Source organism: Prenolepis imparis, unplaced genomic scaffold (genome assembly GCF_030444845.1).
Source record: "Prenolepis imparis isolate NDT839.2.m4 unplaced genomic scaffold, iyPreImpa1.0 SCAF_8, whole genome shotgun sequence".
NCBI classification, from domain to species: Eukaryota; Metazoa; Arthropoda; class Insecta; order Hymenoptera; family Formicidae; genus Prenolepis; species Prenolepis imparis.
This window is the reverse complement of record NW_028141166.1, coordinates 18,221,586-18,238,961: the sequence shown is the minus strand read 5'-3', so window position 1 is coordinate 18,238,961 and position 17,376 is coordinate 18,221,586. Positions and strand designations below refer to the sequence as shown.

The window sequence follows — 17,376 nt, the reverse complement described above, 5'->3', positions numbered from 1 at the left end:
TTTATCTTTCTTTTTAATATATTTTATCTTTCGACTAACAGTAAGATTTTCTTGTTATAATTATATATGTTTTTTCATGATTTATTTTTATAAAAAAGCTTATTAAATTCCTGCGTTATCGACATAGATTATACCGACGCAAACGATCGATAATATATTGTAAACAGTCTGTTATGTATTCTATAAGATGACGTTGTAAAAGTCACAGAACGCACAGTGTTCTCGTTATGATCGTTTTTTGTACCAATCATTCTTTATATGCTTATATTGCTCGCAATTGCTGATTACAATAATGCCTTCGTGCATTTGTAACGTTTACGTCATACAGTAGATGATTGACAAGAGTAAGATAATTAATAAAAAGTGATCGTGGTGTAAACGCATTTGCAAGGTTTGTACTCTCTTTCTCACCTCTTTTTTGTGTAAACTTTTTAAATTAAACAATATCTTTTATTCTGTTTTTATTTCTGATATTAGACAATTCTGAATGATAAGTATATTAAATAATTTTAAATAATCTGCGCTTGACAAAATTATGTATTTCTTACAGAACATTATTGTAATGATATCGTTAGGAGATATAAAGTTTGAGTAACGAGGATGGAATATACAAGACAGATATTCTCTGTACTGCTTATTCTATTAACGCTACATTACACAACATCAACTTATATTGGAGACACTCAGCAAGTTGATGAGCCTTCCAAAATCGGTTGGCTTTTCTCTGATGCCTCTATTAAGATCAAGAGGGTTCAAAGAGCTGTAATAGAAAGAGAATTTGAAGATGATGAAAATTTGCCAAAGATTATAAGTGGCAATTGTCGAGATAAATTGAATCGTCTTTGTGGAAAAGATAAGAATAATGATGAACTTACGCTGCTTGAGTGCATTCAAACATTCAAGGTATGTGTATATCTAAAAAGAAAAGGGTAATTTTTTTTGTTTTAGATATCTAATTGTTGCAAATTTTACAGCCTACTGAGATATCTGGAATCAATCAGAAGTGTCAGGAAGCAATTTGGATTTATATTCAGAATATCACAGACAATCAAAATATAAAGAGACTTGCCAGAAAGGCATGTGGCAGACAATTGGATACCCTACAATGTTCTGATTCTGATAAAGCCCATGGGGCGTATCTTTCTTGTTTGATTGATCAGCGAGAGAGGGTCACAGATTCTGACTGTATTACTTACATTCAGAGATTAGAATGGATTGCTTTTAGTGATTTTAGAATTCTGACTCCTTTTAAGACAGATTGTGCGGGTGACATTAAAAAGTTTAAATGCGATATTCTGCAGCCATACAGGGATATATCCCAAGGTCAGATACTAGCTTGTCTGCAGGAACACGTTGAACAGTTGCAACATGATTGCAGGAGACATATTCTTCATGTGTCCGAGATTCAAGCAGAAAATATCAAGCTGGATCGTCAATTATACATAGCATGCACTGACGATCACAGTAAGTTCTGTCCCAACATTCGATCAGGCAGTGGTCAAGTTTACAAATGCTTGATGCAACATAAAACTGATAGGTAGATATTCAAATATTGAGAATAAATATTGTAATATGAGTCTAAATTCAGATTTAGGAATTTAAAATAATTTAAGAATCTAAAAAGCTAAATATTAGAATACTTATATAGTAATTTAAAGAATTTAATAACTTAATTTAGGAATCATGTTTTATTATATTTCTTAGAATGTGTGATTCTACTTACAGATCGATGACCGCTCAGTGTCAAGAACAATTGACGAGGAGAGAGAAACTTATTGCTTCCGACTATAAGATTAGCAAGGGTCTGGTTAAAGCGTGTAAGGAAGATATCAGAAGTAATCACTGCAGGCGATCTGTGTCCGACGATAAGGAGATTAAGTTAGCGCAAATCTTGCTTTGCTTGGAGTCGGCTGTAAAGAATGGCAGCAAGATCGATGGAAATTGTCAAGCGGAAATGTTCGATCACAGAAAGCTCCTTATGGAAGATTACAGATTGTCACCGGAGATCGTGGACGGATGTGCCAACGACATTACGGCTTTTTGCAATAGTCTCGAAGTCGGCGGTGCTACCATACACTGTTTGATGGAACATACGAGAACGAGAAAGAAGAAATCGAGGGTCACGCCAAAATGCCAAAGAGCGGTAAAGAATTAATAGAGAAAGCTAGAGATCTCAGGAGTTTTTAAAATAAATACGATAATGTACTTATTTACAATATTCTTTGAAAGATATTTTCAAAAATTTTCAGAAACGTTATTATACTAACAAAATATGCATATCATAATCTCTTTATGAAATATTTTACATGGCATAATTTCAGTTGGAGGAGTTAATTATGGAAGCTGATGTAGGCGAAGATTGGAGAATTGACCCGGTTTTAAGAGAACAATGTCAACCTGTTGTCAATTTAGCTTGTAGAGATGTAAGTTTATGAATGTAGGCTACAAGCAAGTTTTAGTCTATATAAAATTTTAATTTATTTTCTTCCATTTAAATATTTTTCTCTATTAAACACCTATTTTTAATATTTATCTATTTAGGTACACGGAGGAGATGCCAGAGTGATATCCTGCTTAATGGAACAATTAGGAACAGAGAGAATGACTGAGGCCTGTGAGACAGCTCTAGTGCAAATACAATACTTTATTGCTAGGGACTTTAAATTGGATCCGCAATTGTACAAAGCATGCAAGTTTGATGCTGTGCGTTTGTGTCATGCAAGAAACGCATGGGCCAGTGATGGCAAACAGATGGATCCTGAAACGGGACCTCTCGTGCTGCCATGCCTGTATCGGCATGTATATCAGAAAAATATAACGGTAAGATTATTAAGCTTTAAATTAAAATAATTTAAACTATATTAAAAATAATAAAACTCAATTTGTTATTATTCTAAGAAAAATTATTTTTTAATTATCTTTTTGGTTCTAATTGTCTTGTTTTTTCATTATTTTCTATTTTATTATTATTATTTAGTTGAAAGCAGATTGTTTGGAGGAAATTAGAAGAGTCATGAGGCAGCGTGCTGTGAATGTGGATTTACAGCCCGAAATAGAAGAAGTGTGCTTTAATGAACTGGCGTCACTTTGTTACGATAAAACTGCAAAGGGAGAGGAGATTCTTTGCTTGCAAGATAATTTAGACAAGTATTTATACTCTTAAATAATATAAATTGCATATACTCTTAAATAATAGAACTATATATTGAAAATTAGAGCTACTTTGCTAATTTTTCACTTAGCATTTATTAAAAATATATTACTGACAATAATGAAATATTGCTTTAAAAAAATTTTAATTGATTTAAAACTATTTCTGATATTATTAAATTATCTTTGTTAGACTAAACGATATTAAACTTTTTGATCAAATTTGTTAATTACAGCTTAAACAAAAAGTGCAAGCTTGCAGTTGGAAATTTCACTGAAGAACAAGCAGAGCGTGTTGAATTGAATCCTATCATTTCTTCTGCATGTCAACATATTATGGAACGTCATTGCGAGGTAAATTATTAAATTTACTGTATCATTTTACATATTGTCAATGAGATTTATATATATTTATTTATATATATTTTAGGAAGTTCTAAAATATGGAAAAGATGAGGGAGATATGATGGAATGCCTTATCGAGCATAAAAATGAACTGGATGCACGCACTGATTATAAATGTAAAGCAGCTGTGGAACATTTTCAACTGATATCCTTAAAGAATTACCATTTTACATACAAGTTCAAAGAGGCGTGCAGGCCTTATGTTAAAAGATGGTGTCCTAAGTAATTAAATTTTTTTCTTGAAATATATGATTGTAAAATATAAATATTTTGAAACATAAATGCATTTTGTTGCATATGTTATAATTTAGATCAAAAACGAAAGCCGATGTGATAGAATGCTTAAGCTCGATCGTGCAGGAGGACATAATAAAAGAATCTCAGCATCGTGTGTTGAAGGATTGCAGACAGCAGCTACGGGCACAGCTTTATCAACAGCGAGAAAATATTCATTTCGATCCTGTCCTACAAGCGGCCTGTGCAATAGATATCAGACAATATTGTTTCAACGTTCAACCAGGCAATTCACAGGTAGTGATGGTATTATACCTTATACAAAAGTCAATTCTGTTATGATAGATCTTCTTAAAACCCAGAATTTTTTCAGGTATTAGAATGCTTGGCATCCCATAAGTCTAAGCTGACAGACATATGTCATAAGCAGCTATTTAAAGTGAGGAAACAGGAGTTTCAAGATAGCTCCAGCGATGTACCATTGTTGAATACTTGTCGAGTTATGATTAGACAATACTGCCACGATGTGAGCAAATCACAAACTTTGGATTGCCTTAAGAGATACAAAGATGAGCTCACTTTCGATGACAAGTGCAAGAATATTGTGATTCGAAGAATGATCGAACAGAATACGGATTACAGGTTTAACACTGCATTGCAAAACTCATGTGGTTACGATATCGACAGGCATTGCAAAGAAGTAAGAAAACCTTATAAACAATATAATTTTTAAGTTTATTTTTATTCATATTTTGAATATGTGCATATATATGTGTGGTTACATTATTTTATATATGTTGACATTATTTTAGGTTTTGGCACATGAGCGTACTGATAAAGAACTTGAAGGAAAAGTAATTAGATGTCTAAAAATCAAATTTCGGGAATCGAAGCTGACGACTAAATGTGAACATCAAATGGCTAACATTCTTAGAGAAGCTGCATTGAATTATCATTTAAATCCATTATTAGCAACCATGTGCGCACATGAGGTAAAAAACAATTTCACAATTTTACAATTTCACTTCAATAATCTAGAGATTTTCGTTGAAAGACAATTATTTGATATTTAAGAGTTTTCTAATAAGATTTTATAATTAGTATAAATTAATATAAAATATTAGTATAGTATAGTTAATATAAAATTCACAATTTCATTATTTAAATCTAATTGTAAATTTATGAAATTTGTATTCTGTTAGATTGAAACTATATGTCGATCGGATGAAAATGAGCCTGGTACTGTCGAGGAGTGTCTCAAGAAAGAATTCAATGCCGGAAACAGAGACATGAAGGAAGAATGTCGTTTGGAAATCGCTGATCTGATAGAACAAACGAGAGCCGATATCAACGTGGATCCCTTGTTGCAGAAAGCTTGTGCTGTGGATGTCAGCAAGTATTGCAGTGCTGTACCTCAAGGCGCAGGAAGACGTATGTAATATTTTTGTTAATAATTATAAAAACCATGCAAAATAAAGTGATAATAAATGAACAAACTTTTTTTAAATTGAAATCTATCAAAGTTTATATTGATTTTTATGAAGTATATAGATTTTAAGTGTATATATATTCAATATAAATGTCACATAGGATCTTAAATCTAAAACAGATAGAAATAAATATAACTAAATAGATATATAAGTAATATTTCGAATTATTATAATTAATCTTTACACACACATTTACTTTATTGTATTATGTATGATAGTATTTATTACTAATTTAAGTAATAATTATATTACAGATATAATGTGTTTGCAAAATGCGTTGCAAGACAGTAATAAACCCTTGCAACCTGATTGCTTCAAGATGTTGACTACGAGGATGGAAATGTTTAGAAATGCTGCCAAGGTCTGCTGTCAAAAATACTTATAATTTTTAATATATTTTTTTGTATCCTGGAATAATCGAATTTTACTTGTGTTACAGTTGATTGCGCCAAATTCGTTTGAGGAGCTATATTCGACGGTAAATCGTTCCCCAGCGCGGCGTTACTTCATGATCGTTGGCTTTACCATGGTCGGAATAATTTTCATCGTCGGAATGTTCTGCGGTCGAGTGACCAGGCGGACGATGATTATGAAAAACAAGTGACGACGTGGCTGAGGTCCGTCCACTAGTGAAATTACTTTCGTCGAAATTAACCGAGGGACTATAAGAACATAAATTGTAACGTGCATCGATTCGATCAGCAATCATGAAATGCAAAAGTTCTACAATAATTATAAAGAGGTAATGTTGGTCTTTTTATACCTTCATTTATATATATGAAGTTTTTTTAAGGTGCAACTCTTTGTATTTGTAAATGGTATGAGGTTTTCGACGTGGCTGGGGGAAGTGTATACGGAATAAAATGTCACGGAAATAATAATTAAACATACGAGTATTCTAAGAATTAAAAAAAAAAAAAATAAGAAAATTAACTATTTAGAAATATACTAATATGTTATTACATGTGCGCGCATATATAATATTATGATTCGAGAAATACAGGGTGTTTTATGAAATTTGCGACAAGCTACAGGAGCAAAATTTTACGCTTCGTCAAGAAGACTGCTCTTGAAGCTTTGTTACAACAGTGATAAAACAAGCTATGTTATTTAATTGTAAATTGTAATTTTATATTTTGTAAAGCGTGGGATTATTCGTTGTTAGAAAGGGAAAAATTATTAACTCTGAATAGGATTTTTAATCATTTTTTTTCGTCAAAAACAATATTTTATTTATTTTATTTATTTTACCAAAACAATATCATTCTGTTTTTTATCTCTAAGATCTGTTTGTTCGCATATTTAAAAAAAGGCATAGAAAAACAAGATGTAATTATGAAATAAAATAAATGAATTCATTAATTTGTTTTTATCAAAAACGCGATTTTAATAAAAAAATAATTAAAATTAATTTGCGCGAAAATGAGTTGCTCATCTGTCGGACATGTATTTTATCAGTGCCTGGATGTTGGCTCTGATTTAGAATGCAAAGAAGGAAAGAGAAGGAGAAGAATAATACAAGTATCTAGTGTCTACCTATTCGAAGTACGGTACTCCATCTCTTTCCCTCGAGGCTCGTTCAACTTGTGCAATGCAATTGCACAGTGAATGAGAACATGTCTGAGAATTCCTTTTGAAACACAGTTCTTGAATAACTGTTGAAGTAACTTTGCAATGCGCACAAGGGCGATTATTCCTCAGGGACATTCGAGGTCATCCTGCAAGAATGATTCCGCATACAGGTGTGAGAATTAAACATGGGCTGGTGGTACGAGACGCATTTATTATGTAACGCGATATATCTAAGTTTTCTGTACGTTTGTGATATGAAAAAGACGAATAAAGATATTTAAAAATGATTTAAATTCAAAGATATATACATAAGTTATGAGTTTTCTATTTTTATATATTCTTACATAAATATACATATATGTGTATGTGTGTTTGGTGTGTATGTATGTATGTGTGTGTGTGTGTGTGTGTTTGTGTTTATTTATGTAAGAATATATAGATGCAAAGATTATAAATTTTTATTTGTCTTAAAATATATAAATGCGTATAATATATAAAAGATTTACGAGTAGTATAAATTATTTACTACATATAAAATTCTAATTATCTTAAATAAATAAATAGCTTCAATCGTAATGTAAAATAACATCGATAAAATCGCGCTTTTGCAATAATAATAATTTTTACATACATAACTCTATAAATTTCTAAGTTCAAAGATATATATATAAGTTATGAGTTTTCTATTTTTATATATTCTTACATAAATATACATATATGTGTATGTATGTATGTGTGTGTGTGTGTGTTTGTGTTTATTTATGTAAGAATATATAGATGCAAAGATTATAAATTTTTATTTGTCTTAAAATATATAAATGCGTATAATATATAAAAGATTTACGAGTAGTATAAATTATTTACTACGTATAAAATTCTAATTATCTTAAATAAATAAATAGCTTCAATCGTAATGTAAAATAACATCGATAAAATCGCGCTTTTGCAATAATAATAATTTTTATATACATAACTCTATAAATTTCTATTAAAGTTAAAACGAAAAGCGCGCGCGTCGAATATGACATATTTCGAAGTTTGTAATTTCCCGCACTTTTTGTTTAAAAATATTTTCTTGAAAAGAGAAATATCGAAGTTTAATCGCGTGTGTGTTGTGTTGCTCAATTAGATTTTAGAAAATTGTTGATTTTCGATACACCGTTACTCGTTACTCGACACTTGATATTGATTATTACGATATTATTTTTAGCGGTATTTCGTTCGTATACAGTTGGCAAACATATTCGGCAATGTTCATTAAGATCGCCATATTTGCTTTGCGCCGCGTCCGGCCGAGTGTCGGTTCAAACATCGTCTCGCGTATTATTGATGTTTTTCATTTCATCGCGGATAAATCATCGATGTGAAATATCGCGAGTGAAATATCTTCCGTACCGAGTAAATCCACAATAGAGTTAATTAACGCGTGTACGACTACCGTCGCGACTAACCGTGTTTTTCCACGTTCGCAATTATTCGTGCTGATTACATACGTTGCATCGCGTCGCTCTCAAAGAAAAAGGGGAAAAAGAGGTATGTACGTTAAAGGGAATGAGCCGAGATTTAATTCGCCAATTCTAATAGCTCTGAATATTAAGGATTGATTACAAGATTTTTCGATCACGTCTCATTAATTTCGAACGTTCGATGATGCATTCCTTCGGGAATTTTTTTCTCCAAAGAATTATAACCGATAATGAAAATATTTAACTCCCGTTTTAATTTGTTTTAAATCTCTTTCATTTACATTAATTGCTTTAACATATAGTATAAGGACTTATAATAAATTTTCTTCTATTTTATTTTCTAGGATGAATGCGGAAGAATATTGATTGATAAAGTTTATCCTTAATTTAGAAGGATAAAAATCCTGCAATATTTTTTCCTTTGAATATTATTTTTTTGTACATGCATTATTTATGTTTCACGACTGTAATTAATATTCGACTTTTAACGAATACGCATATTGATGCAACATATTAATATTAATATTTTCTCTGTGCAAATACTTTTGAAATATGAATATTAGAGAAGATCTCAATATTTAGAAAAGCATTGAATAATCATTTTTTAAATATACAAAATCAGAATGATACGAATAATTAATTCGCGCTCTCGGTAAATTTTCTGTGAAAATAAATTGTGAATAACGATTATAATGCATATATGATTATCTATTAACATATTCTTTCTCTCTCTCTTTATGTTATGTTATATGTATGTATGTGTGTATGTCGCAAGCTTGTCTCTCGGATTTCATAGTTTCTAATAATTTAATCAATTCAGTTTCTTTATAAAAAAAGGTTTTTTTTTTATAAAACACCAGCTTACAAAGATTTCATTTTATGAAAAAGCTTTTCGTAAAAAGTCTTTTTGCAAAAAGTCCGATTTAAAAAAAAAAAAAAAAAACTCCAAAATACACATACATACACATCCACTAAATATACATACATATATGTACGTGCGATTGTAATTGGTTGTTTCATATCTACTGTTTCATATCAGTGCGTGAAAGTGCGATCGGGTTTGAAGTGCCGAGTTGAAGCGATGTAGAGCTCGGAAATTGGCATCGTTGGTGGACACTGGACATCGTGCAAAGGAGACAAGTTAGCGATGACGTTGCGATACGATCCGGTAAGTGGAGTCCATTGTGTGTATCTACCCGCATGTTACTATTTACGTATCTTTCTACATTTTTGTCCCAAATTCTCTTTTTTTTTTTCGCCCAAGCCGCACACACTACGTTTCATTTCCTCTTATGGTGTATTTAATTCACACGAATTTGAGTAGCCAAAGCGCGCCATTCAATTTAATTTCTCCTTTACTTCAAAATGTATTTCGCGTTTGAACGATTAAATTTTGAAATTGACAAATTAAATATAAAATATAGGAAACCATGCTGTTTTTTGCAGAACATTCTTGCATATATTCTTCGATAAAGATCCTATTGATAATATTATGCGTTATGTGCGATATATATAGATAATATTTTTAGAACAGATTTATTTATAAAATTTATATAGAAAAAAGGAAAGAATTGATTGTATAGAAAAAAATATATGATATCTTAAATATCTAAACTTCTTCTCAAACATTCAGTATATATAGTTTAATTCGCTAAAATCAAAGCATATATTAATGCTGTGATTTTTATTGAAGTTTCATAGACATATACATGTATATATATAATCACGTATATACATGTATAATCGGATTATTTTCGGTGAAATATCTTGATAAAACACAAGGAAAACAAAAGTTTAACGTGACATTTTCCACGACTTAATTTATTGATCTCAAAAGTAATTATTTATTTATTGCTTTTATGGTCATATGATTGTGCGACAAGTTGAATTATTTGGGTATTCGTTGGCTGTGTTTTTTTATGAAACAAACTTAATAACTACAATTAAATATTAGCTATTCATTCCCCAATATAAACTTTTCTATTTATTTTCTCTATATTAACCATTCTTTACGGTCTCCAATATTTACGATACAAAATGAAGCGAGACGATAAAGTGGGTCAAATGAATAAAGATGACGTAAATGCTCATAGCAGAAGGCAAAAATTAAAACTGTTTTTTTTTTTTATGAACACATGAGAAACATAATTTTATGAATAAGTCGATATATACATATATTACAAAATAAAATAATTTAAATAATGCTATATATACATATAATATATGAAATAAAATCAGTAATCGAACCGTGTATTTATATAATATACATTAGAAAATAATTAAAAATAAATATCGTGTTATATATTCTAAATTCGCTAAGTGGAACTGTTGATCTGTGTTACGCGCGATATAAAATAAATAAAAAAGTATATACCATTGGATTTGCGAAACGTATGGAACTAATTATAAATCAATAATGGAGCCGTTAAGATATGCATTACGAAATTAAGTAAACATATGTATATTAAAACGATTTCATATAAATATATAAATTCCATATATTTTATTTTAAAGCAAAGCTATGAACTTCTCCGTTGTTTTACAGATAATAAACTTTTATTCGCGTTTTATGAAAACTTATTTTTTGCATAATAAACGCAACTTTTTATTCATGTTACCATAGCGACTGCTACAATCTTTTACCTTAAAGCGAAAGCTTGAAGTTTATGCATAAACAGATACATAATACAGGGTGTCTCAAATCAATAGCGCTCTTTCTAAGTAATAATTTATTTAGCTATTTTTTAAATTAATAACCCTTTTTGTAATTTTGTAATTTTTGAAATTGTGAATTAAATATAATGAGCTTTTGAAAATTCGTCTGCAGTTCTGCTATAATATCTAATAAAAAATCCTCAGATAAATCTACAAAGTGGACTCCACTTAAAAAGAATTTGATCTTAAGATTTAATTACTGAAATATATAAGTTAAAAATTTGAAGAAAAATATAAAATGACGTTTCATTAAATTTTTTCTATAAGAAAAACTTGATTCCAAATTGGAGCCCGAGAATTCATAGATCATAAAAGATACATTTGATTTGGAACACTCTGTATATATACATATATTTTTTACAACGCCTGCCACGACGCGTAAAAGCAAAAGCTTCATTTTATTCATACGTCCCAGTAGGGAAGCTGTAAAATTGTACGGAGATGGTGCACGAAAGATTAAGATTAAGATCTAGACTAAGCGTTGGGAACGGAAACCGGCGCGAAACTCCGGTGCATCGTATAAGGGAGAGGGGTAGATCATGCGCTCTGCATTCACACATTTGTCGGCACGAAGGGTGGCGCGCTTCCCAACCCTTGTCAGTTTGACGCCGCGTGCGAGCGTATACAGATCTATCGTGACCGTTGATTCGCGAGAGCGAAATAGAAAGAGGAAGAAAGAGAGAGAAAGGGAAGGAGAGAAAGAGGAAAAAAAAAGAGTTCGTCGTTTTTTTTAGGAAATTGTTGTAAAATGACGACTGGCAGGACGAATCTGTACACTCGATTCATCGATCCGACTTGAAATCGACAATTAATCAAAAAGCGCGAAAGATAAATATAAACACACATATTCGTCCAAGATTATATTTAATATAATATAAGGTAAATTGCATGCAGTTTTTAGGAAACGAGAGATTATAAAAAAGATGCACAGTTTTTCAATTTGTGCGATTGAAAGGAGTTTATAGTTAATTCGATTATCAATCTTGCACGTTTATGATAGATAAGCGATTACAAATGATTTACGTATAATTGTTTGAATACTATTATTAATGCGGATTTAACGCAAAATGGAATTCAAAGCGATATTGCTGATCAATTGAGATAATTATAAACCAGCGTGCCGTGTTTAATTTTTGAGATTTTCGCTATTCATATTTGATTTAAAAAAATATACGATGCAAGGCATTTTTGTGTGATCGATAAAAGAGGTTGATTGCCCCGGATATTGCTAGGATTAAATGCGCTTTAAAATGATTTTTAATTCCCAGGGGGCAATGTATTATTGTGAATTAAATTTTCAAACCAATCTATAATAAAAGTCGCAAAGCAGATTATCAGGAAATTTATGTTAATCTTTTGGTGCTGTGAAAAAAATTATGTAAAAAATATTTCTTCTATTATCTATCTCTTTAGTTGCAAAACAAGATGAAAAATGAATTCTCATTCCGGTTTTTTACTTTTCGTTGCTTTTTGTTTAGAAAAATATAGAAAACATGTCGAGAAGTTCATTTATTGATGAAATCAGGCTAATTACTCGATTGCAGAGAAATCGGACAGCTCTTTTTCAAAACGATTATTAATTTGACCTATTAAAAATGATATTTCGATGTAAATTAGATTTTCGATATTTTGCTGATTATGTCGAGTGATTAAAATTTCATAAAACTTCAAAATGCTCACCACAAAATTGAATTATTTCCCGTATTCGAGCATTGAATTCATCTCAGAGCAATTATTAATTTGCGCAATTACGGAACAATCTGTCGATGCGGATTTAATTTTCATTAATGAGACCTGAACTCTCTGAATGCAATTTTTGATGTCAATTTGATCGGTAATTTTTGGGTAAAGTTACGCGAACTTTTCTCTTGATATCTTTGGAAAACTCGATGATTGATTATCGTATAATTGAAGGCACATTTAATTTGGGTGATTAACTATTGTGACAATTTGTATATTTATACTCTGATTTATACTTTACATTTAAATTTTCTCAATATCAACTTGCTGCAGGAAACATGAGAAATTTATAATTAAAATTACGAAGAAAAAATATATATATTTTATTTATTTTAATATTTTTATTTAATTATTCGCACATGTTAAGGCATTCGTGTTATATGAAATAGCGTTTGTTTGACTACATAAATAAATAACAATTGACTAACATAACGTAACAAAAATATGTTACTTAAATAAATAGCTTACAATCTCAACATTGTTATTAATAACTAGTGGGATAAAATGACGATACACGCATAAGGATAAATTTTTTGTCACGTGTCAATTTTTTTTAAAAACACGCCGTCAAATGATGTGAGTGCGCCATAATCTATGATAACGTGCATGTGAATTACACACTCGGGAAAGACAAGTTAGAACTGTCTCATCGCAGAGTGAAAATCTCAATTAATTGCAATTATCTGTGAAATTGCTGCCGGAGGGACATATCGCACATCGTAATGAAGAAACACTTTATATTCTCGCTCACTGAATCGCGAAAGGTAGCGATTGTGTGATAATTACGTACGATAAAACTGTCGATTGGTTATGGTGATACGGAACTTTCCTTTAACAGGTCAAATCGATGTAATATCCTCTAGATATTGACCAGGGTTTTTATCTTTGAACATTTTTCACGCGATATTCCTCGCCAATCCTCGATCATCTCCAGTAATGCATTAGCGCCGAGATTGAACTTTTGAGAAAAATTCCGATTCATAAGTCGCGCAAAAATATCTGTGTGGAAATCGAACTGCTGTAAGAAAAAGAGAGAGTGAGATAGTGAGGGAAAAAGATCTTGATATATAGTACAACTCGTACGAAAAAAAAACCCACTTTACGCCTGGTCTAATCTCACAATCAGCGTAGAAAACAGATCACCGACAGATCGATTTGCCGCGAAGGACTCGTCGTCGAAGAGCAGTGATTCCGAGCGAACGTGTATATCACTAGTAAAAAAACAAATGCTAGTTGCAAGCGGAAATTAAATCGATTGCAGGGATGTTGAGAGACTATTAAGTACTCCGGGTCCTTAAGAGATACGATCTATCAAGAACCATGGATTAGATCAGAGAAATGTAAGATTGTGTGGCAATCTTTCTCTTTTTATCTCAAATGCTATTCGTCACTAGAATCTATTAAGCATTGTAAATTAAGAAGAAAGAAGAAACTCAATATTTTGCGAAGATGTTAGAGGGCTATTTTCGCAGGATCTATTAAGGACCAGAAATTTAGGAAGAACGTAAGAATTATCTTCAGCAATCTTATAAGATTTTCGCGTCGTTAGTGATTATTAGAAACAGATTGTGTAAATACGATTATTAAAAGAATCATAATCAAATTGTAATAATGAAATATCATGTTGATCTCGAGAAATATCGTAGTATAGGTGTAAACGGAAGATGGAGAACTACATTATACGGAGATGTGTTGATGTTAAATTAATCTCAAGAAATAATAATAAATATATAACTGCGCGCGCTAAAACTTCAAAGCATGTCACATTATTGCGAGCGATCATTGCTACGAATCCCCGCTACAAGCGGACGATAATCGTTCGTCGTCGTTGGAAATGTCAGGATTAAATTTAATAATCAGGTTCGAAGAAACATATCGTCGCGAGCGGATGTAACAAGCGACAAAAGCGTTGCAAGCGGAAAGATGAGCGGCTGAAGATGAGTGCGTCAGGTTATTGGTGCGCGCTCATCCTGCTCACGTTCACGCAAGATTCCCTCGGCAACCACTACGAGAAGCTCCTCCAGGTCGAGAAGCCGAAGGGGTATCTGCGGCATCAGCAGAACCACCGCGCGTCGCCCTTCGCCGACCGCAAGCTCGTCGACGCTACGGAATTCCGTGCTGCTGAAATCCTCTCGACACTCAACAATCCCTCAGCGATTCGTTCGATCGCGGAAATCGCTCACACGGAAGAAGAGGAGGAGGAGGAGGAGGTGAATCGCCGGTCGGAAAATCGTCGCCCGGAAATCCGTCCGATAATCGCGCGAGATCGCGCCGCGAGCATCTTCCGGCCGACGGAGATCCGTTCCGTCTCGTCGCTGACTCGCCATCCCGATTCGGTAAATCGTCCGAATCCCGCGCCGAGATACCGTTCCGCGGAAATCGGACCCTCCGGCAGGATCTGCGTACCGCCGATGGAACATCCTCGCGCGACGGAGAAACGGCCTGTGCGGATTCGCTCGGCGGAAATGCGCTCGCAAACGGAAGACCGAAGTCGTTCCGCGAAGGAAATTTCGCCGACGACGGAGATCCGACCGCTGGAGGTCTTTCGAATGGAGATCGAGCAGGCGGAAGCGTCGCCGAGCGTCGAGAGATCGCAGATCCGGCACGGAAGATCGAGGAATCATTTCGCGCGGCAGAAGCTCGCGGAGGATCCTGCATCCTCGAAGGATAGCACGAACGCGGACGCGGTAAACAGGATCAAAACTAGCGTTCGCGTGGATCGCGAGAATCACAAAGCGAATGACTTTCCGGAAACATCCATTTCACTCAAGCATAATCATTCCTGGCTTCTTGAGCGAAATTTCTCGAAGGATCACTCGGTCAACAGCCAATCCTTCGATAGAGCCGAGGATAATGTTCCGGAGGGACCGGAAAGTTTGCTCAAGCTGTACCAGGCAAGAAAGGGAAGCGGGCCGGAGGAAAGTTCCGCCATTCCTCTCGCGCGTAATCTTTCCCGGCTGATCGAGCAAAATTTCTCCAAGGATAACTCGAGAAACGGCGGATTCTCGGATCAGCTCGAGGACGATACATGGAGAAATTCGAAAGTTGATACGCTCAGGGCAAGCCATTCGGAGAATCACGGCGTTATGCGATCGAATCCCGATCCCCTGAAGAGTCTCTTCAAGGACGATCCCTTGAGCAAATTGAGGAAAGCAATGTTCCTGAATAAAACCGTCGCATCGACAGCCGCGATTGATCGCAACACGACCGAAACACTCGGCATCGATACGGCCGAAGCGAACACCAGTGAAACTATCCGAGATCTCGAGGAGGAGGAGGAGATTCTGCAGGATGTAGTGGTTGATTACGCGGGTTACGAGGACTCGTCAAATATCTCTTTATTCCTCCTCGATTATTCAGCCCGCAGAAGACCGCAGGTCACCCAGGTCGACATCGTAACGCGTTTCTTGCGGATAATCGAGAACCAGCATACGCTGGGCGACAATTGCACCGCCGGCACCGATCTGAATCTGGGCGAAGGCGTGGTGGACCAGTACGCGCAAGAGAGATTCCGTCTTGAGGCGGAATTCGCCGTCAATCGCGCCAACATGCTCACCCGGCTCTGGAAATACGCGCCGGAAGTGATGCTGTCGTCCGAGTATCTTCTGCACGCCAGCGTCCTCTCCATGGTGGAGTTCGACGAGGATATCTTCGCCGCCGGGAACTGCTACGACAAATTGCAATATCGAAACCGCTGGCTCTACTGCCCCTTTGCTCATAGACTGCCCAATCAGGACGGTATCCTGGTGAAGGACCTCGCGATCCAGTACAAGTACTTGACCAACAGCAGCGAGTGGTTCTACATCGCCAGGAAGAACGCCGAGAGGGTGATCGTCAGTTTTGAGCAATTTAGTCGAGGTTAGTTGTTGAGATCTTCTCTATTGCTCTCATTAATATTGCTAGGTAAGAATCCCACCGATCGATCCTCTTCCTCGAGACTCGAGAGGCTCTCTATTCAATAAATTCTTTCTTTATTCAATAAATTAAAAGTGAATCTTTCTTGAAGCGAATTTCTCTCTGAAAATTATCGTTACAAAGAACTACTTAAGATAAATAAAGTGAAAATGGTGCGAATAAATGTAGACAGATCAATAATGATTATTTAATGGATGGATTGCTAATGTCAATTCATGAATTATGAAACATCGGGGGGATTTTATTTGAATTCTCCAAGCCAAGCAGTCGTTCATCGACTCGATTCGTCGAATTAATCAAATATTTCTCTCTCGGTTATAACTGGGGGGAAAAAGGAATATATTTAAATTTTAATTAAATAGTTTGAGGAGAGAAAAAAGTTGGGCGAAAGTTTTCGGGGAGAGTTTACATACTGGTGCATCTGGCGACTCAGCAATATCGTTTTCTATAATACGTAATTGTGTGTACCAGGAGTTGAGCAAGTCGATAACAAAACGGGCGCGGACGTTCGCGAATGCCTGCAGGCAACATTACAACAGCCATGTACACTCGACAGCAGTCAATTAGTTTAACATGCATTAATCGGTAGTAGTAGAATTTCAGCGTTATATAATTATATATAAATAATAATATACATAACATAAATATTCTCCCCGCAATATGTATTATTGCTAAGCTGTTATTTTACG

The 17,376-nt window shown here is 34.0% G+C and overlaps 2 protein-coding genes across 5 annotated transcripts in view; both read left to right on the top strand.

The window, feature by feature from the left end:
* The first annotated feature begins 119 nt into the window (after positions 1-119).
* Positions 120-7,138, top strand: Glg1 (Golgi apparatus protein 1). Its single transcript, XM_083044729.1, has 15 exons — positions 120-391; positions 551-903; positions 975-1,537; positions 1,726-2,143; positions 2,322-2,423; positions 2,542-2,820; positions 2,978-3,147; positions 3,387-3,504; positions 3,581-3,777; positions 3,867-4,086; positions 4,163-4,489; positions 4,602-4,781; positions 4,992-5,220; positions 5,534-5,640; positions 5,719-7,138. Exons 2-15 carry the CDS (start codon positions 601-603, stop codon positions 5,881-5,883), a joined length of 3,378 nt encoding a protein of 1,125 aa, XP_082900855.1. The 5' UTR covers positions 120-391; positions 551-600; the 3' UTR covers positions 5,884-7,138.
* A 4,366-nt stretch (positions 7,139-11,504) lies between these two features.
* LOC145939655 (uncharacterized) overlaps positions 11,505-17,376 on the top strand; it is a 93,625-nt gene continuing 87,753 nt past the window's right edge. For 2 of the 4 annotated variants that reach the window (XM_083044125.1, XM_083044122.1), the window contains exon 1: positions 13,142-16,630. In XM_083044125.1, coding sequence (XP_082900251.1) covers positions 14,710-16,630 — 1,921 coding nt within the window. In that variant the 5' untranslated portion in view covers positions 13,142-14,709. Of the gene's footprint in view, positions 11,912-13,141; positions 16,631-17,376 lie in introns of those variants that run through there. The other 2 variants (XM_083044123.1, XM_083044124.1) reach the window with 2 other exon arrangements.

What these genes read in the sequence shown, in the direction of transcription:
- Glg1 (XM_083044729.1), top strand. Translation starts at nt 601, where the DNA reads ATGGAATATACAAGACAGATATTCTCTGTACTGCTTATTCTATTAACG. An exon ending in GTTAAAAGATGGTGTCCTAA is followed by an intron (nt 3,778 to 3,866) that starts GTAATTAAATTT and finishes GTTATAATTTAG; the next exon opens with ATCAAAAACGAAAGCCGATG. An exon ending in TCGACAGGCATTGCAAAGAA is followed by an intron (nt 4,490 to 4,601) that starts GTAAGAAAACCT and finishes ACATTATTTTAG; the next exon opens with GTTTTGGCACATGAGCGTAC.